At 40.8% G+C, this 22,620-nt stretch overlaps 1 protein-coding gene across 2 annotated transcripts in view; it reads right to left on the minus strand.

Annotated features, from left to right (window-relative positions):
- LOC120518972 (alpha-(1,6)-fucosyltransferase) overlaps positions 1-22,620 on the minus strand; it is a 351,289-nt gene that overhangs the window by 40,971 nt on the left and 287,698 nt on the right. For both annotated transcript variants that reach the window (XM_039742018.1, XM_039742019.1), the window contains 2 exons: positions 8,877-8,995; positions 1,640-1,802 (listed from right to left, as the gene is read on the minus strand). In XM_039742018.1, coding sequence (XP_039597952.1) covers positions 1,640-1,802; positions 8,877-8,995 — 282 coding nt within the window. The remainder of the gene's footprint in view (positions 1-1,639; positions 1,803-8,876; positions 8,996-22,620) is intronic.

The raw sequence follows: 22,620 nt of genomic DNA on the forward strand, positions 1-22,620 counted from the left end.
TCTTGTGAAAATGGAGGAGATAACCGTGTACAAGTAAGGCAGCAGAATCTTCACCTTATCAATTAGTGAAACAAGTTAGTCAATTATAAAATGTAAATGCTTTCTTTTGGATCATTATGCACCATTTATGATAGTATAAAGTGCAAAAATACCATAGCAGTAATTTGCCCGTTCACCGACTCCAAGCTTGCGAGTGTCCGAATAGTTACGTCTGTTTTATTTGTAGCCGTTAACATTTATCTGCATTAAGAATTTATTTCGTGAACTAAAGGTCTCCTCTATCTGGTTTATAGAACTGAAATGGCTCAGTGCTGATGTGAGTCACGTCGTTTAATTGTTGAACATCTGAGTTCACATTCACTGTCACTAGGTAAAATACTGAAGGGACATTTGGGCGTCATCCTTGTTCTTTCCAGTGGATTCATATTTGCGTGGGTTTTAAAGAGTAACATAAAATAAAGTGAACCAATGAGTAAGCTAATCCCCTTATCATTAGACAGAAGTAATTAGTAATTTGTAATGGATGACTCTCTTTGAATCTCACTATCCACACTCTGGACGTGAGTGCGTCTGCCAATGATCTCAAAGCCGACTTTGCCTTTGCGCCGTGTCAGAATTTCAAGTAGTTCATGGGAAACGCTCTGTTTTCTGTATTAAATAAAAGAAACCAAGGCAAAACAAAACAGAAAATGCCATTTAATATTTTGCATGTTTTCTAGGTTCAATAAAAAATGTTCTTTTTTACCGCTGTTTTGCTTTGTTGTCTTTTCTGTAGTAATTTTTATGATGCCATCAATCACCTTGTTAGAATGTAAGCTGATATGGGAACTACAATGTCAGGATTTGGTTTTATGATGATTATTTAGTATGCTGTTCTACTTGTATTGAGAGTTTTTTAAGTCAAGGACTCTCTTCCTTTTAGTTCCTCTTCTTTATCTTTCAGCTGCTTCCGTTATTCCTTGGAATTTGTAATTTTTTAGATTTTGTGTTTAATTTTGCAACATTTTGGACACTATTTTGGATGCTCAAATGCTGCCACTTTGGATACCCATCCATAGGTCCACTTTCCACATTTCTGGGGGTTGTCCTCTGAGGTTATGATCCGTGTTTAATTGATGTGATGGGATAAAAGAAAGGAATAGCAATTGAGTTCCATATCCGATCTGTGAATACCAAAAATCTCAAAATCGCCTCGTGCAAACTCTACTCATGTGTAACTTTTGGTTTTGACCTTGAATTGTCTCTCCTGTTTTGTCTTTGCTTTTCTTTTGTTTTCGCCCCTTGTTTTTGTTTTCCTACAAGCATCTTTCAGCCAGGCTTAAAACATTTACCTGCCAGCTCGCTGACAGAACAGTTAATGATCTCCCTGTTCACATTAAACTTCTTCTGCATGAGTAAATTTGACGTGTGTGATGGACGTTGTTAAAGTTGTTTTCAATGTTCATGTGGTCTCCACAACTGTGCAAAACAATCTTGACTTTGTAAAAACACAATTACCATAAACATTCTGAATACTGAAGCTACCACACAGACTGTTGCTTTCTCAAAGCATTCATTTTTTTTCATCCCAACCAGTTTAAGAATGCTAATAATTCAAAGAAACACATCATGTCCCCCGTCCCCCCGAAACTATGATTACCGCTGCTGATGTCCCAAGTCTTGCAACAATCCACTGATGTGATTCTGCATATCACTTCCTTCCAGGTGGGTGATTTTCTTCAGTTCACTACGGATGAAATACCACAGCTCTTTAACGCCATTTTCAATCTTCCGCCGTAACACCTCTTGATTTTTGCCTGGCCCTACAAAAAAATAAAAAGTCAAATCACAACCAATAAAAATGCAAAATATATTTAAAATGTTATCCCACACCAATCTAGGCTAAAAGAACAATTATCAGACCACAAGGAAAAGTTGCATACTATAAAAAACCTGACAAACAAGAAGAATCTGAGGTCATAGCAGGCTTCATCTCCTCTTCTTCAGGTTTTAATCTGGAATGTGACCATTTGGATGTCTATACAGGGGTTAAGACAAAAGGAATGCCTCTGAGGGGCTGTAAAGCCTGTGGTGTGAGATATTTGTCCTTTTCTTTAATGGTCTGGAAGTCATAGACTTGAAAGAAGAACTGGAACTCAACCTGACATCACTGACTGAATGGGAGCTACTCTGCTTGTTACTTGTTACCGTTGTAGAAAAGCTCTTTTCAGGACAGCCACCTTCATCCTTCACGCCAGCACCGACCAACGTCACACACAGTATGAACACTTGAACTGTGTGAGCACGTCTTTTCCCCAGAACCCAAACAAAAACCAGAGCTCAAAGTCAGAAAACAAAATGTGGAAGAAAGCAATTGTTTAGATTTTTTATTGAAAGACAAATTTGAATGTTTGCATGTTTCACAATTCACACGACTTTCTTTTAATGTGCAATAGGCCTGTTTTGTGGTGGAAAGTTCTGATGGTGGCCTTGGGACTTACCACGCTGACCTGAGTTTCTCTAAGCCTATGAAGTCTCACTTACCAGTCCTAATGGATGTGCAGCTCAACTTCCAGTCACCGTCAGGATGAACGAGGCTTGACTGCATCTGTGGTTAAAATACTTCCTCCCTTCTTTTATCTCTAAACCCCTGGCAGTTTATTAGAAAGAGTTCAAGGTGAAGCAGAGAAGTGGGCTCATGCCATCCCTAGAGAATAACTTCCTCTAAACTACAATTCTTAAAGTGCCAAAAACAGAAGCAAAGCAAAAAAGATGTGGAAACGGCACAGCCTGGATGGATAGTAGTTTCTCTTGCAAGAAGACTAAGCACCCAATATGCCAAGAGGGTCCGGTGCCTCTTTAAAATTTGCTGACAGGTTTTTAACTGGCATGGTCTCTGGATCGATCATATTGTCATGATGACTACGCCACATGTGTTTTATAGGTGCGATACTGTCACATGCCTTACTTCCAGGAACCAAATGGTGTCAACGGGAGTGCCATTGCTAACAGCAAATGATATAAAATGCCAGCGCCTGAGGTTGAAAACCAATAACAAAATGGTAACAGAAAATAAACAAAACATTACAAAAGTGAGGATGTTGTGAAATTATTGCTAGGTAAGAGACACGTAAGATTAAATGTATCACTGAGAAAAAAAAAACACTTCATAATAGGACCGTTGATCAGCCGTTAAAAAGGTAAGTGCAAGGAACATTCCACCTAAAAAATGACATTTTATAAATGTTACATACCCCATGTGGTTTGTGGTGGAGGCCTTGAAAAAATTTTTAATCTCATGTTTTCGTGGGCAAAGTACATAGGAAAGATTTTCATAAATGGGATCTGTTAGACCTGTGAATGCAGAGGAAGACGCAAATCTTCAATTTTAACGCACAGCATTATGGGAATCACATCTTTCCTGTTTACGTTCATTGCGCAGTGTTCAGAAAGCAACTGCTAATAATATCTGTGCAAAAAATGCATACCTTCTGCACGTTTGGACCATACAAATGGATATCGGATATGTGGATTATGCAATGTGAGTTACGTGAGATTTTTATTTTTTTGTTTTTTTTGTTTTTCACAATATTTTCCCCTTCCCTGCACTGGTCACCTATCGAGAATCTCTCTTTCTTCACAAAAACTTGAGATTAACAATTTTTCTTGGCCACCACTACAAACAACATTATGGAAGCAACATTTAAAAAAAGTATCCCTCTAAAATGTTAAGTCTTGAATGGCAGTTGTTCCTACAAAGCATAGCAATATGTCTGACGTGCCAGTGCTTCTGCCATCTTATTATTAATGAACTTGCCTTTATGGGTTGTCACACATGTGTATCAGATGATCATCTTCTGAGTTCTTTACGTTTGTGATACCACCTCAAGCTGAGAGATGTCATGTGAAGAATTGTAGTGTGTTGCCTGACAGAACAGGCAGTGTGCGAAGGATTAACAAATATGGAGAATTCAGCCACAATCTCAGTCCATTTTTTCTGTCCTCCTTTTGTTGTGATAAGTAAAACGCAAGACATCAGCCAGATGAGCTTCTCTTCTGTATGTGAGGTTCCTTATTCCTCATTGCTACAATAAATGCATTAACTTCTCGATGAGCATTCTTTGGTTGTCAGCTCTCATGCATACAGAGCCCACCCTATTATCGAAGACAAAATCACTGGGTATGCCACACTATGCGAAAGCACTTCACCAGAGCACTGTCTCCAAATCTCTAAAATGATGTAAATCAAGGCTATAACTGCAAATCGTTGGAAAAGTCGTCTAATGCGTCATGCCCTATAATTTAGGCTTAAGAGTGTGGGACGTCCCTTATAGGACTTATGTCTTTAGAAAGCAAAATTCAATGTTTGGTTACTCATTTTACTGTGCAGCCATCTTTTAATGCGATCGTGGAACGACTTCATTCATTATAGCGTATGTATGGAAACAGCCATTATAAATACTCTAATAATCAGGCGGCACCTGCCAAGAAAATTCATTCCAAAAAGGTGATGCAATAATGTCACTGTCATAGACAAATGCAAGAAAAACAAATTAGAATAACACAAATATGAGCAAAAAAAATCCCAGAAGAGCAAAAAAATGAATTCTAACAAACCAAGGTTACAGCTAGCCTATTTGGCCATGCAGACCCTTATAAAAAAGGATTTGCTCTAATTTCACTCTCAATGGACATCATAGGCTTGTCCAGGGTTGAGGATCACTGAGGATTAATTAAACTACTCAGACACTTCAGCATGGAAAGAAGAATGAGACCTAAAACAACAGGAGGGCCTTCAGCTCATTATTGACTCTGTGGTGTACACTCCTGTGGTAGTGATGGGCGACTCACAAACGATTTGATCTTATGAACAATGATCATACAAATCGATTTGCACGCTCAAAGGGATAGCTAAAGCATGTGCATGTCTTGCGTGATGTCATAAGCATCTTTTGGCTTGCTGAGACTGGTCGATGTTTATAGTGCATGTGGAAGGAAGAACCGTCTGAATGATCAGTCTCGACTCGCCTTGCTGATGAGTGCTTTGAGTTCAAACTATATCAGTATTGCTGAACAACAACACATTTATACTGGAAAGAATGACATGCTTTATTTTGTATAATTTGTTATTGGAATTGTTTTAAACTGAAAATATAAACAATATTAAAATTAATATGTTTATGTCAATTTGTACATTTAAAAAATTAGTCACACAAAACCAAAGCATATAAAAATATAATTGTAATAATTATTTTCTTTCAAATTTACTTTAGTGCACACTTCTTCATGGCTAATTGACTTCACTGAGCATGTATAATTTAAACTGAATCATTACCCGAGTATGAGTTACATGATTCTTGTTCATCTGATTCTTGAAGGAATATTTACCTGTGAATGAGTTGTGCGATTCTTGTTCATTTTATTCGTGAACTGAATGACTACCCAAAAGCGAATCACATGATTCTTATTCATTTGATTTGCAAAGGAATCATTACCCAAGAACAAGTGTGTGATTCTCGCTTATTTCATTCTTGAATGATTCATTAACTGAAAATGAGTTGCACGATTCTTCTTCATTTAATTCATCAATCAATGATTACCCTGAAACAAGTCATGCAATTCTTCTTTTATTTGAATTACAAACAAATCACTACCTGAGAATGAACAGTATGATTCTCATTCTTTTGACATGCAAACAAATTATTAACTGAGAATGAATCACACAATTCTTGTTAATCTGATTTGTAAAAGAGAATCATTTCCCAAAAACAATTTGCGAGATTCTCACTCAAGTGATGTGTGAATAAATCATTATCCGAACAAGAGTCACATGATTCTCACTCATTTGACTTGTGAAGGAATTATTACCTGAAAACAAGTCACGCAATTCGTGGACTAAATCATTATCCACGAATATCTCACATGATTTTCATTCACTTGTGATTCTACTACTGTAACATCATATTTTAATTATGCATCTTAAATGTGTTGTCATGCTTTATGTACTGAAACAGGACAGTATCATATGAATAATCATGTTAAACATATAGCTAATTACCTATCTATACACATAACTAATTACACATCTATACATATTTATACATACAAAATAATTAAGAAATTATTAAATGATTTATTTGTGATGCAAACACAAGCAAAATAAATTGAAATGCCCATCACTACCCTAGTGGTGTCAGGCAATTTCAAAGGTTGCGAAATTCTCTTTAGGTCATATTTGTTAGAGTGACAATGTCACTAAGCATGGCATCAATATCATTTAGTCTTCTCTTGAATACCCATAATGCCTGAAACGGTCATTCCAAAGCTTTCTCGCTCACAGTCAAAGTGTGTCAATCTTGCTGGTGAGCACCTAAAAAGAAGGAGCTCCACACTCTGGGAAGCCCACTTTTCTCACAGTGCTTAAAAATGACATAAACAATGACAGTGAAGAGCAGTGTTGTGCATGAACTAGTTCAAAAGAGCACCTTCATTGAACAAGCTCAGTTTTCCAACAACGGTGAATTTAACGTAACATATTTTAAGTGAAGCAAGTTCTGTTTTAGGTGACATTCTGGATCTGGTTTAGGTTCAGATTAAACGTTTTACCTTACCCTGTAATGTAGGAATGGAGTCGAATCCAAATACGGTATTAGGATAAGCACAAATAGTAGATTTTTACAAATATTTCTTTTGTAGGAATTTTTGGCCATTTATTTGTATTCGGAAAAAATAACGTAAAATCAAATAGGCACTGTCAGAGTTTGCCTGCTGACATGAGCAAGCGGTGAAGCTCCGCTTTCGCTTTTAGGAAAACGCTGTACTTTGCGAGGTCACTTTATATTTTTCCACATTGGACATGCAATATGTGATGTGAATTTTGACCGGCAGTGTAATGGGTTAGTTCACCTACACGCTGGTTCCACAATCATCATTTGTGTCACACGGTTGGAAATAGAGCGGTAATTTATATGGATACTTGCATCTATTTAATTTCCTTTCTTTGACCGGGAGGATATTAGCATATCTGCAGTGGGCTGGCGCCCTGCCTGGGGTTTGTTTCCTGCCTTGCACCCTGTGTTGGCTGGGATTAGCTCCAGCAGAGCCCCATGACCCTGTAGTTAGGATATAGCAGGTTGGATAATGGATGGAGGGTGTGAAAAATAGGGGGCGCTCTCGCTCCCTTGAACCCCTGTCCACGACTCCAGACACCAGGTAAAAGTCCTCAAATTGACTTTATTTTTATGCCACGGTGTACAAAGCACACTCTCCATCACAATACTCATATAAATCACCATAAATCAATAATACACAATCCTCCAGCTCCCAGACGCGTTGCCACCCTTCCACCCAGCTCAGCTCGCCATCTGGGAGATCCCACAGTCCTTTTATAATCCCTGACCCGGAAGTGTTCTCAATCCCCAGTCCATGTGATCCTCAATCACTTCTGGGACAGGTAAAAGTTCTTTTCTTCAACCCGGAAGTCCGTCGCTCTTCCAATGACGAACCTCCGGGTCACAGGGCACGAAGAAGCCCTCGGTCCTCCCTGCAGCTCCCTCCTGTGGCCCCCACGACATCCAGCAGGGCTTTGCATAAAAACTCCATTGTCCATGATGCCCTGCTGGTCTTCTGGGGACCTCCATGCTGCAAGGAGGGCTCCTCCTGGCAGCTTGGGGGTATTGGCCGGGATAAATGGCCGGCCATCCTTCACAAGGGATATTAGCATATATGTTTATATGTGTTTGTTGCTGGGTATAACTCAACAAAGTGTATTTAGATAAAAAAGTCTTCATAATTATTGTATTTTTATTAAAGAACACTGTAATCTATACTAATAAAAGGCAAAGCCCTCACTGACTGACTGACTCACTCGCTCACTCATCACTAATTCTCCAACTTCCCGTGTAGGTGGAAGGCTGAAATTTGGCAGGCTCATTCCTTACAGCTTACTTACAAAAGTTAGGCAGGTTTCATTTCGAAATTCTACATGTAATGGTCATAACTGGAATCTACTTACGCCCATATATACGGCCATAGCCTGCAGTTCGGTCGCCGTGTGAGGCGGAGTTGCGTCCCGCATCATCACGCCTCCCATGTAATTGAGTGCCTGCCCATATAAGGTAAATATTCGCGGGTGAAGGACTGTGCTTATGGAAACGAAAATGAGATGGTCAGAGAGACATGCTGCTGCTAAATATTCGTGGGTGAAGGACTGTGCTTAGCATATTCATAAGTGCAGCTACTGCGGAAACCCTCTGACACTGAACAAGCCTTTGTACACATATCAATAGGAAAGCAAGGTGTAAAGCTTAAGTTTAAATTAAGTTCATAGACACGTTGCCGCTAAATATTCGCAGGCAAATCCACAACTTAATACCGGGAATGCCTGTTAAACATCTTAGATTCACGAGTAGCGATTTGGGTAGTGAACACTTTGATGAATGAAACCTGTTATCTTTACAACGGTTGACAAACATGGAATGTAACTTGAACACAACACGTCCTTCAAATACGAACCTGGTTGAAAGAAATAATGATAATCAAATCCTTGATGACAGCAACACTCATAACAGTGAGAAAACAATTACATTGACAATCATGTTACGTTAGTTTTAAAATGTTTCCTTTTCTTTTTCATAACTTCTTTAACACACTACTTCTCCGCTGCGAAGCGCGGGAATTTTGCTAGTAGCCTAATATAAGGCATGAAAAATTGAAAAAAGTAAACTAATGGGTCATTTATTCTCACTCCTTAAAAAATACAAAATGAACTGAACATGAACAAAATTGAAATGGTGAACTATGAATGTGAATTTATTCATTTTGATCTGTGTGAACTGAACTTTGAGCTCGTTCTTGGGAGATGTGAACTTGCACAACACTGGTGAAGAGTCACTAACCATATCCTGACTGCTTCCTGAGGCTTTCGATCTGTTCTTTGGCCTTGATGAGCTGCTCCTCCAAAGCCCTGACTCGTCCGGCTGTTGCAGGTCCCTGGTCAACAGGGCCTTCAGGAATTCTGAAGAACACAAAGGAGGTTGGGGGAAAGGGAGAGAGAAAGAGAGACATGTGAATTACAAACAGAGCCTGCCAAAAGAAGTCACATTGCTTGAAAATCTAGAAGCATAAAGAAAGCAAATGGACTTGCACAGCTGGCTGAACCCTGCTGTCCAGTACTTTAATGGTCACTGCAGGTGCAGTCCGCCTTCGGCAATGCCTTAAGTGAATTTAAGCACCATTAGCTCCCCAGGGCTTGAGGGGAAAAAAAAAAAGTTTTGTGCAGAGACCAGATGTGAGGCGAGCACAGCAGTCAAGTGATGCACAAGAGACATGATGTATGGGAACTTCACAGCACGCTGCCAAGCCTGCCTTTTATTGCCTTCTAATTTGTCGTTTTAAATATGCCATATCTCCCATTGCATATTTAACATGCTTTGCAAGCACAACAAATGTCATAAATTAAGCCAGACCAGGGTGTGAGAGAGGACCACAAAAGGGCTGGTGCACCCACAGAAGAGAGACAGGTCCGATTCAAAACAAAGAATCCAAGGAGATGACATGGTGGTACATGGCTCCACAGGCAAGGGTTCAATTCTACCCTAGATATTTTTAGGTTAGACATAGTGGGCCCTGAGAAGTCTGGTGCTCATGTCCAAGACTGGATCCTGCCTTGCATCCAGTGATTTCTGTAAATTGATGGATGAATGGGGTGAACCCACCAAAAATGATACCCGACTACATGAACCTTGGATGCCACTGGGTGTCAACATGTGTCAGGGCTAATTGATGTTACTTCTGGAGCCCCCAACCCTTTCAGCTCGCTCTGCCTATTAACACTAGAATCCCTGAAGCCTATGAAACAATTCGTAATCCTGGCCCACCTTAAATCCCTTTGCACCTCTCCATCAGCGTCTTTTGTTTTGTAAATGTGTCGATCAGCACAAGCAGCAAACAGCCTGCTACCCCATCAAAGTAACATCCCCCCACCCCAGCCTCCTGCCTTGACAGAACTCAACTCTCCCAGCTCAAGCCAAGGCTTCTTATTTGCGTGTGAGGTTCCTGGAGTTGTAGAGGGTAAATAATACAGTATATCGTTATTTGGAATACATACACTTCATGTGTGTTCCGTGTCTACAAAGATCTGGGTAAGCGAAGGATGACAGCAAATGCCAGGCAAGAAATGCTGAACACATGCCTAAAGCAGAAACTTTTTCTATGTTATACTAATAATGACAAGAATCCCAACTGGTTTGAAAACTTCTCTGGTCAATAATTGTCTTTCTGCTTTGTGCTGTTGTTCTGGTACTTTGGTTTTTGCTCGACTTTCTGGTTTTCTTTGAATTTCTCGCTCGAATCCATTTACCACAAATTCACATATTTCCTTTCTGTACCTTTTCCTCTAGTGCTCAAAATAAAAACAGCATGTTTGTGAACACTCATGTCTCTGCAGCCATTTACTGCTTTTCAGTCCTTTTTGAATTGAGTTAGAGTGACCTCTAGTGGTGCTCCTCCATGGCAGCTACAGTTGGGGGTAATAAGTCATTGTCCTGTGGTTGGGGTTAAGAGCCTTCACTGGGCATCTTTTCCAGACATGGAGTGGTCCCAAGAGTGGTCCCTGAGTGGTACCGCTTACCTCAGTCGAGTCCAGTGAGGGCACTCAACCCCAACCATGATGTCTTGAAGAAGCACAGGTGCTTGATGGCAAGCTTAAGACTCAAAGAAATTTTCAATAACAGCACATTGCCAAGTCACTAATAACAACCACAGGAAAAGGGGAGTGACCAGCAGTGGCAAGAAACAGCGAAACTCTCAGGCACCAGCATTACACCTGTTAGAGTGCCACTTCTCATTTATTTCGTGTACTCAGCTATACATCATTTGACCCCTGACAGTGAAAGGTATAAAGAAAAGGTCATTGGTCAATCGTTTGGAGGGCAGCTCGTAGAGATTAGCTTTTCACTCCACAGCCCTGCCAGCTATCTATCAGATTACTAATGAACTAATGAACAAGGCTTCATCACTTGGCACTACATCACTGGCCTGTGAGCAAGCAACTGCAACCTCCCACCCCACTGAATATGTTTGCAAGGACTAGCCAGCATGATCGATGAAAAGGAAATAAAAGCTGACGTTCCGAAGGCTTGACCTTTTCATTTGGATCATAAATGAGAATCAACCCACCACGCTACAAATCAGAGGCTCTTCAAACACAAGGCATTTTGCCAATTAGGAAAAAATCGATTAAGCAAAATTGGGATGTCAACACTTGACAGCTTCATTAACTGATTTGCAAACGTACTGCCACTCTTCTAAAGATGGGATACTAATCTTTAGCAATATGTAGACAACCCTGCACAACATTAGAAGACTTTGTTTCTTTTTGTGTTTCTTTTTCATTCATCTCAGCAGACCTTTAGAAGAGGAAGGGCAGGGATGAACAACATGTAACTTCTGCAGTCTTTTATTATTGGTAAGGTGGGGTGCAGCAGGACTTGAATGTCTCCAGTATTGATTAGCTTATACTGAAGACAAAACTGAAATATAGAAGCCATAGAACAGGACATAAAAGCACATTTGGGAGTGATTCCGGATGACAGTAAATCAACAGAGCAGATGCCAAATACTAGAAAGATCAATAATTGTGACGAGAACTGGGCAATGTGCCCAATAAGCTTGTCTGTCTCGTTCACCTCGATTCCCCAAAATAACATCAAGTCGAGATCTGAAAGTCCCTAAACTCCTATTCTCCACTACACTACTTGCTAATTTATTCAATGTGTCTGTGAAAGATAGTGACTAAATCAAAATGAAAGATAGAATCTCTCTGTCAAAAAAAAAATGTGGTAACTTCCACACTAAAGTGTAAATTATGACATTGTTTTGACTGCTTTGATATGAGTACAACAGCTTGGACCGTGGGTGATGTGTGCCACTGCCATGAATAGGATTTTGAGTGACACTCATCAACAACATGAGGAAATACAGTAGTAACAAAATGGTTATGATGGTATTAAAGCGCTTATTAAAATGGGGACACGATGATACAACCAGGACAGCTATACAAATTAACAAGAAAATCATATAAAGAAGTAGGATAACAAGAAAGTAAACTTTCTCAAAACACATTTATAATGTCCATTAAGTAATTTCATTTCCCACAGATTTGGCATATCAGTTATTTGCCTCCTTACAAATGGAAGAATTCAGCTGATCACTACTTTACCACTTTTATTTAGAGTGCCATATAAGTCATGTTATGGCACTCAGTAACACTTCCATCCTTCTGGTTTGTCATTATCTTTAAACAGCGATGGCCAAACCAGGTGTATAGCATTTTAGAGGGCAAAGGATTGGCTTAGTTCGTATTTTAGGACTGTAGTTTTAAAGTCAATCACCAGCAGAGAAATGGGACTCTAACTCGTTCAGTTTGTTATCCTTTATCACTTGAAGGCTGAACTGATATTCACTTTGAAAATTAGTGATTTACATTTAGTGGCAGAGAGGAATGGGGTAGCCATTCTTCAGTAGAATATTAATTATGATCAGTAGCGTGTTCTGAGATTTTAAGCGAAGGAAGACAAAAGTTTTGAGGTAAGGTAGTTATGTCCACAATTATACCATTGGAGGCCAATAACACGCTGTGTGTTGAGCGTTGGAGACTGACCACAAGTTGTGTGTTGATCAGGACATGCAAGTAAGAACTTCACTGTACGCTGTGCATGCAACAATAAGTACCTGACAGTTAATAAGCCAGAAAAAGGGTGTTAACAGTTCTGATAGGGGTACACAGGTGAACTTTCTTGTCTTAAGTTTAGTTAGCTAACCCTTTCAGAAAGTCTTCACCAGGAGAAAAGATGTAGTCAGAAATCAAAAGAGAGTTAAAAGCAAGGAGATCTAATGCGTTGTAACCAAGGCCAAGTTAAAGGTCACAGATCAAAATTGTATTATAAAACTGGCTTTAGAAACACAGAAACAACTGACAAAAGAGTGTTTTGAATCCGCAAACTTGGATGAGGAAACACCTGAAACAGCGACCTTTTGGCTCATGGCCTCTGAGGACATGCCTCCTGACAATGCAGGGCTGACCTAATGATGGAACAGCAAAAAGGGCTAAGATGTAAATAACCAAAATAGCAGCCAAAATGGTTTAAAAAAATGACCAATTCTAAAAATAATACCGTGATCATAAAACTAATGTCCGATTCAGAATTAGGAGCTAATAAAAAAGCCAAAAAAAAACAACCCAAAATGAGTTATTAGACTCGCAAAAAGATAAAGAGAAACACACACACAGAAAATTACACAAAGACCACATCCCTAGCAGCTATTACCCTCATTTTGCATTTTTGATTCTTGCTTTAGGGTGGCATGGTGGCATAGTGGGTAGTGCAGCTGCCTTGCAGTTAGGAGACCGGGGCTCGCTTCCCGGGTCCTCCCTGCATGGAGTTTGTATGTTCTCCCCGTGTCTGCGTGGGTTTCCTCTGGGTACTCTGGATTCCTCCCACAGTCCAAAGATATGCAGGTTAGGTGCATTGGCTATTCTAAATTGTCCCGTGTGTGGGCACATGCCCTACGGTGGGCTGGCACCATGCCGGGTGTTTGTTTCTTGCCTTGTACCCTTTGTTGGCTGGGATTGGCTCCAGCAGACCCCCTGTGACCCTGTAGTTAGGATATAGCGGGATGGATTCTTGATTTACTTTGCAATTGGTTTTAGGAATTTTTTTTAGAATTTAGGATTTGGCTTTAAATGCTTATTTTTAACTCTGTATTTTGGAGATTGTTTTGATAATTTTGCATTTTATGTCCTTAATTTAATAAACTAAATAGAAAGGTTATTTTATTTGAGCCAGGCGTTTGAGTAGTTCCCTTCTTCCGTTTTGAGTATTTTTTGCCTTTTTTAAATTTTGCAGGGCTACAGGCACAGCACCAGAACAATAAAATAAATTTGGGCCTGATATTAATGGCTGTTCTCTTCCAATTTTTGTCAGACATTACACTTTGAAACTCTGGTCATTTCTTTGTTGACTCAGGAGAAGAACATGCATTCAATGACTTAGCTGTTATAAGATGACAATCAGAGAAAATGGAGTGAATTAGGGTTGTTTATTTAGAGTCTTCTCCATGTGCTTTTCTCTTTGTCAGGCTTACATGGCTATTGTCACCGCAACTAGAAATGTAAAATGTTACTGCTGACGAAGTATGTCACCAATCTAAGCAACAAAGAGACAAATCTAAGCAGCCAGAGGGCAAGAACCACATACATGCCATTAGTGTCACTAGCCACTGAGAAATACAAAGTGCTGCACAGACAGGAGGCACCTCTGGGTTCTTGTGAAGCAGCAGCTCAATAAAATGTTCTTTAAAGCAGCGGAAGGCAGTCGCCTTGGCGATGCCACTTGGTGGAATCATCTTCATCCATTTTATGATTGCACTTTGTTATTAATTGGACAGAGTGCTACTGCTGGCATCAATTAGGTACAGAAGTATTTGTACGAGATGACAGCAGCCCAAGGCACATAAACACGAGGTATGGATCATTTACATATTTCCTAAACTCAGGTCAAAGTTTCTGCAACTCATCCTGCAGAAGTGCTACTGAAATTTGGCTACAGGTGGGCTTCCTGTTTAATGAAACAGCCTGACACTTCTGATACTCTTCTGTAGTTTGGTCTGAGTTAATAGGAAGATGGATGTGGAATGGGATTGTAAAGAATGGGATACTGGAAGAAGGCCAAGATCAAGACATAATATTAGCATGGCATCACAATGAGAAACAGGCTCTATCAAGTGTCAGCCATGAGGAAACCCTCCCTGACCTCCATTTATTCAGTCCAACAATTTCAAATGGTAGATCTCGAGGGAAAATCTGAAATGAGAAATACCTTTACTGTGTTCTATAAACGACAATACTGTTTGGCACTCTCTTACAATCTGTTCTGTTTGAAGAGTGCCAAGTGCGGTGGATTTTGCAAGACAAAGCATTAATAGATTAACAAGTCCCAGATATCACCGACTTCAGAAATTAAAATGGAAACAAGATCCATGGCCAGGTGTGAGAAGCCCCTCTACTTCCTCTTACAATTGGTATTGTGAACCCATCATGCTCTTCTGTATATGCAGTTATACAGACATGGACTAAAGTGTTGGTCCCCTTCCAGCTCATTGAAAAAGTGCCGTATACTACCTGAAAAGTGATGAAGTGAAAAGTAATCGTCCCCTATCTACCTGCATGCCTTTGGTATGTCATTGAGTAAAGCAAAGCAAGTGTGACAAGAGATTAAGTGTTGCTTATTCCACAAAGAGCTTCTAAAATGGCCTGGACACATTTGTTGGGATACCTGGAAAAGATTTGAAATAATTGGATTTGAGTGATACCTGGAAAAGATTTTGAAATAATTGGATTTGAGTGATTTTTCAGACTTGTTCTTTTCCTGAATTTGTATCACACATGTATCCAATCGTGCAATCAGCCATTTAGATGATTTAAATGGAGAAAAGTCGACACTCTGCTGTTTGGTGTCATCATGTGCCCCAAACTGAACATGGAGAGAGTTGTCTGAGAAAAAAAAAATGACAGACCAGCTTGTTAAAGGCAAAAGCTAGAAGACCTTCTCCAAGCAGCATGATGTTCCTGCGACAACAGTTGGAAAAACAAAGAAGAAGTTGAAAGTCCATGGGACTGTAGCCATCCTCATTGGATGAACCTGCAAGATAATAATGGATCCCAGAATGGGCAGAAGGATAGCGTTAATGGTAGATATAAAGCCAAGGACAACTTCCAAAACTTCCAAAATGAGCGAAAGCCAAAGGTGTAACTAGACCACTAATGGATCATCTGAAAGGTATGGGCAACCACTGTTCACATGCAAGGACAGAGTCAGATGTACTGGAGCTGTTAGCTCGGTGAGACCTCCCAGAAGAACTGCAATACCCACAGAGGCTCTGCATGTGGCTGGAATTTGGTATGTTATGGGGGCACACCAAGGGGGAATCCTAGTTTAACACTTTGGGAGACATTTGCAGGCCAGTGCAGTATTTAAAGCCAAAAGCTCACTGTCTCATTCAGAGACAGAGACTCATTTTCTAGTACTGAGGATTACAGTATCCTGCTTAGAGAAACAAGAAAGCAGTTTAGATTTGATTTGGGTCTAGAAGATGAAACACAATCAATGAAATGAGCCAGAAGTCAACACCGAGGAGTCGATTAAATCAAATGCCAAAGCCAAAATGCTAAACCAGACACAGAGGAGAAAGAACCAAGAAAAAAAAATCAAAATTAGGAATCCTGAAGAAAGAAAAGGTCTTTAGTGGAATTCGCTGTCTCTAATAACCTGGATGTTATAACGAGTTGTTTTCTTTGATTATTCCTCTCTATGGTTGTTGTGCACGTGAGGAATATGAATCTCACATCACTTTTGTAAAATTCACATTGGCTGAATGTCATTTCCTTATTGAGCCCCTCCCATTGGTTGTTGCCACTGCGATCCATCCCAACAGTCCACAGGGGTGTGTGACACGTGACAACATCCCCAGTGCCAGCACAAAAGTTGCTTCAAAGATTCTGGAGCATCGGGTATTAGGATTTCCTTTTTGTTTTCACGTAGACATTTTTCCTGACTGACCTACAGTTTTATTTAACTGTTTTTTGGGTCAGCGTTCTAATTTTGACAGTTGCTTGGCTGTCTTTTTGGCATTAATCTCTGCCTATCACATCATTTCTCCTGATCCTTTTCTCAAATTTTCACTGCCTCACCCTGGAGATGCATGACACTGACATCTGTACCATTGCAATGATGATGCCAAGCTCTGCACGTTTTCAGTAGTTTCCTTAACACGGTGGTGTGACAACTGCAAGTAAAAATGGCCAAGACAATGAAAAATCTAAATAGTGTAGGAAAAGACTTTTATAAATTGCATCTGCATTAACTAGGGGGCTTTGCCCCCTGCTTGCTTCGCTCGCCAACCTCCCGGCCTGCTCTATGCGCCAGCCTCTTCGTGTCTCATCTTAACCTTTTGTCTTCACCCTTCAAGAATGTCTCTGAAACACAAATCTGATGCAAGTTCTGGTGATACAGTAAAGAAGAGAAAAACCATCACCATTGAAAATGAAACAGAAATAATTAAAAGGTCAAAGAAAGGTGAAACTCCATCATTCATTGGCAGAGCACTTGGTTAGAGTCGGTCAACAATAGCATTTATTATAATAATGTACCTATTCCGACTTACATACAAATTCAACTTAAGAACAAACCTACAGTCCCTATCTTGTACGTAACCCGGGCACTACCTGTACAGTACTTTCATAATCTCTAACCTGCTCTGCATGTGTATTGTGCCAGCATTTTTGAACCTCTTATGACGTTCTACTTTGTCTTCTACTCTTTGTCTTTTCTTCTTCTACTCTTTGTCTTTTATTTCCATCTCTGCTTGGAGCTGTTAGGTTTTGAATTCATCTCTTTGTACAAAGTCTTGTCTTGCGGAACGTGAAATTATCTCTCTGAAAATATCTCGTCTCGTCTCTCTGAAAAAGTCTTGTCTCGTCCCAAGATTTTTTATATAATAGAGAGAAACAACTTCAGCAAAAAAAATTTATGCTAGAAATGGAATCGACAACCCCCCCAAAAATAAAACAAAAATGGAAAAAATAGATGTCTTGAAAAAATTTCAGAATAATGAGATACTCGTACAAACCAAAATATGGAGGCATGTGTAACAAGAATGAGTCGGAGACATCATAAAGAGTTGGGGCAGCCACCCGCTGCAAACTTGGTGTTTAGTAGCACAATGTGCTTAGGTCAGAGTCCAGAACAGAACTTCCTGTACAGAAGCAAGATGGCAGTTTTAAAGGCCTGGAAGGGAAATGACGTCATCGGTGCAGGAACTGGGAGTGGCGTCCATGTGCCCGGAAGTGACGTCATCCTTGGGGCCGGCAACAGGCGGGATTTCCCAGGAGAGGAAAAACTGAGAGAGATAGTTAGCACACTCCGCCACCCCCTGGCCTGGCATAGAATTACTAGTGTTTAGGCCCTTCAGCTGTTTCTCATGCGCACGTGTGTGACACATGTGAAATTTAAACCCAAAAACTAAGCATTTGTGATTGTTCTTGCATTTTTTTAATTTTGCAGGAATTCAGAAGACCAAACTGCATAAGAGTCATTGCCTGTCACCATCCTATGCAGAGTAACAAAAGGGGGAGGCCAGAGGTTTGGACAACCATTGTGATGGGCGGCTACGGCCATTAACTGGCTGGGACGCCAACAGAATGGAAGGACTGGGGGAGAGAGTATCGGCGAGGCAATACTTTCCCTGGGATGCTACAGGGCATTCCTCCTGGATGGCTGTGGCACTACGGATTCTTGCAGGGCACGCTGGGAGTTGGAGTTTGGCACAGCTCTGTTGAGCTCTGTGGGGGGCGCCAGGGGGAGCTGCAGGGCCTTATAGTGGACATCTACCACATCTGGGAGTGCTCAACGTGGCTTAACAAGATTATCTGGTAACAGGTAATGGCTGTCACCATCCGTCACACTGGTTAACAAGATTTAAAATGGAACAACGAAGGCAACAAATTCTAGCAGGGTCTTTACACACCCACCTCGTCTGCAGTTGACAAAGCTTGCTTCACCATAACACTTTTAGGCCAGACCGAAGTCAGTGCATGCCTATCACCACTAGCGCCTGTGAGCAGAGCATAAAAAACAACACTATGAGCAGCAACTGACATAATGAATTACGAATCAAAGGACCAAAACTAGAAAAGCATATCAACAAAATATGAAATAGCAAGAAACAGGAAGAAACAGAGTCCTTGATCATCAAATTAGAAAATTCCTGAGTGCTTACTGCAGGGCAGGTGTTTCAATTAATTCAAACCAAGCCAGACCCTCCACACTCTGACACAACTGTACTCCAGGGGAACAACATGAGTAACAATGGGTGCCAAGGAAACAACAAGAAGCTGTGACTCTGCAGATTGAGGAAAATCTCCATGGACAAGTTAACACCCTTTTGGAGGTTTAAACCGTAAAATAAATTAGAAAAACAAATTCACACATTTGTTGAACCTGACAAAGCAAGCGTGCTGTACAGAACCTGACAAGTATAGCCACGGAATTATAGGATAAAACAGAGAATCTAAAATACATCCAAGCGACTTCTCCTAAGGGAGCTCAAAGTCACATTGTCGCTGTTTGGGCACCACCACAGACAGAGGATATCCCTCCAATCTACCAGTTCAATCACGGTGCAGCCCACTATCATCTGCTCCTCATCCTACAGTGAATCTAAATGAACAAGATAATAATATAATAATAAAAGTTAAGTATCCTTTACCTCACTCATGCTGGCGACTCTCAATTGATGACATTCATTTAGAGCACATGATCCTCTCAGATGCCTCCATAATCCAGAGCAGTAACAGACTGTAGCTACTCAACCACTTCATTTCAATTCCGTTTCCATTTTTATGAGTTTCCTTCCTATCTAGCTGTTTATGAGTTTGTGCATCTGTTAGTTTTTTTTTTATGTAGTTGAATTTATTATTCCTGCCGTCCACCCCCACATTGCACAGAAATCTCTAAAGTCCTGCAGCACTGAAGTTCACTCTATAAATCTTCAATCTTCATATCTACAGTGAAGAGGCAAGGGTATCCAGGGGGCTTAAATTATTGTCTTATATACACTGCAGGCTATCGGTGGGTGTAGGGAATGCTGATGTTAGGGTCAACCGCACAGGGTGAGTACGGTAGGTGGAGGGCCACAGGTTCAATAGGTGATCTTGATCATCACTGACAGGGTTATAATAAATGAAGAAGGATGAGGGAATAGGCATGTATGACAGTGGAAAGGGACTAAATTGATCTAAATTAGTATGATGACATCACGCAGAGATGTAACCGTCTTTGTCTGATATCGTGTCTTCACAACAGTGAGGTGGTGGAGGAGTATGTCTCCACAACACCACAGGGGGTTTGGTTCACAAGTGTGCACCAGGGCTTGCTCAGTGAAGCTAGTGGCCGCCTCTTTCCTTTCAAAGTCTTCAGTAGCATCGACACATACAGATTTGCTTGTCCCATCGACCTACTTCTTACCAAGTGAGCTAGTGTGCTGTCCATGCCCGTTCAGAAAACAGTGCATTGGAAACCAAGAACTCCCAGGCTGAAAGAGACCACTCATTTGCCCACAGCAGACGGGTGAGAACACAGCTGGCAATATTCACAAAACACGGGCACCCTGCCACAAGCCGCAGCCATAAATGATTACTACTATGAGCCTCAGCTGTCAGCAGAGAATGATAGGCTAAGCTGCGGCGTTTGGGTCCACATGTGTGAGTGTGCATTAGGAATGGAATCAGTGCATTGACAGGCTTGGGGGATTTGTACCCTTTTATGTTTCTGTGCCTTTTTAATTTTGTAATGGAAAGTACATGCATTGTTATTTTACTTCAAATATGTCAAAAGCAGAGGGAAACCATCAAAACTAAAGTGCAAAATATGTAGGGTCCCAGGACCTCGGACAACAAAACTGAAGTCACGGGTAGCAAGTCTGGAATGAACAAATTGTGACAGGGCAGAAAAAGAGTCAAGTGTGAGCCATGGTCTGAACCCTGACTTAAATGTGATTGCATTTTACATTCCCTTTACCATTTATTTACTTAGCAGAGGCTTTAATCCAAAGCAACTTACAAAGGAGATCACCACCATCAAGTACACCTCAGTCTGGGAGATCACGACATGTGCAGAGCTCAGAACAAAATAACAAGCGAGTTACACTTCTTTGGTTAAAAGAACCTATCAAAGCCAACGTCAACTAGACAAAAATTCACGAAAAGCGAGTCTTCACAAGCTTCTTAAACACATGAAGGGCCTGCAGTTGGAATGGAGTGGGCAGCTCATCCTACCAGCTAGGAGCCACACAAGAAAAGAGTATGGGATGCCACACAGAGGTGGCATCACCAGAAGTCGTTCATCAGACAGACCTGAGCGGTTGAGAAGGAGCAGAGGACCTCACAAGTATCTCCACATATATACAGGTGCAGAACCAGTGACTACTCTGTTTAGGATTTAAACTTAATGTGTGCTGCTACAGAGACCCCAAAACAAGAGTGACATGTGTCAGCCTTGGCTGGTTAAACACCAGATGTGCTGCTGCATTTTGCACCATCTGCAGCAGCTTGGTGACACATGCTGATGCTCCTGGGGACTCGTACCTCCTCGAGAAGGCATGGCACTAGACAGTGAAATGTAACCTCATTGGCTGGAGTTTGGGCAGCAACTCGGAAACACCACAGGCTGGCGGGGGGTCTGATCAAGCAGAAAAAGCTGGAGGCTCTGACTTTGATGTGGGTGCGAGGACTGCTGGTTCAGCATCTATAATTTCCTTATCAGTGGTCTCACATTTCTAGAGCAGTTGCTGCCCACTTAACACAGTGCTTCTTTTTGAACCGAACAACTGTTAACCACCCAGTGCTTCAGGACGGAGAAATTAACAAGTTAAACTTCAGCATTCTCTTCAGTGTTTGAGTTTTTAATACTCAGAGGAAGAAACAAATATGCAAACAAGATGCTCCTTGTTAATCCACCTCTTTCAATCATTCTTAAATTTAATTAATTTACCTTTTAATTACTTAAAGGTAACATAACCGAGGGCCCCCCTTGCAGTTTTGTAGTCGTGGGAGTTCACCATTACCATTACTTTTCAAGATGACGCTTTTGTTACTTGCCAATTTGAAAACCCTTCAGAAGCCCCCTAATATCTTGAGTGCACTCAGCAGGCAGGTTATCATTTGATCATATAAAAAACATTGGCCAGGAAGTGCCTCCATGACTGGCGCTGCCCTCTCAGACCACACATGAACGAGTGAGACGGCTAATTATGCCAGCATCATTTATCACGTGGAGGAGGCCTGCTGGCTGACACAGTTTCACTGAGCCTTGACAGTTAGGGTCCTAGTCCTCTTCCTTGAAACATGCATCCTGGGATTTTGCTATGAAGGACGAAAATTATGTGAAGGTTACTTGTTTGACAACTGCAACCATGGAAGGTGAAAAAATAAAAGTGGTATGGAATAAAAATGCCCACAAAAATCACCTGTGACAGCAAAATACTGAATGGTAGGCATCACTCCGATGAGAGAGTACAAGAAGTATTTGTCGTTTGTGTCATCCGTAACTACTGTGGCGTTCATTAAGGTTCAGCTCTTGGTCCACTTTTTTTCAGTATCGACTTTTTGGCTCTGAGGTGCTGGATTTGTGCGCCTAATGTCTAAAAGCTAGCACAAATTCAATGAACTGATCTCCTGATCTTGCACCCTTAGTACTTTAGATCAATTATCGATAATTCAGACTGAACTAAAGGAAAAATACATTGGGTTTGTTTGATGAGGCAAACCAGCACAGTTGGAAAATCCTTCAAAATCGTGAATGAACCAGCTTGTCTCAAGCCATTTCTCAATTTGCGTTGGGATTTTGTGCCGGACACCATAGCTAATTCAAATCTGTCCCCAATATGACAGAACCTCTGATAATCAATATGAGTGCAAGTAGCTGATATACACAGAGTTAAAAATGAGGAGGTCTGTTGTAATGTCATTGTTATTATAAAGATTGCATCGCAATTTGGTTGTGTGAAATGGTCGTCAAAACACTA

The sequence above is a fragment of the Polypterus senegalus genome, chromosome 18 (genome assembly GCF_016835505.1).
Source record: "Polypterus senegalus isolate Bchr_013 chromosome 18, ASM1683550v1, whole genome shotgun sequence".
NCBI lineage: Eukaryota > Metazoa > Chordata > Cladistia > Polypteriformes > Polypteridae > Polypterus > Polypterus senegalus.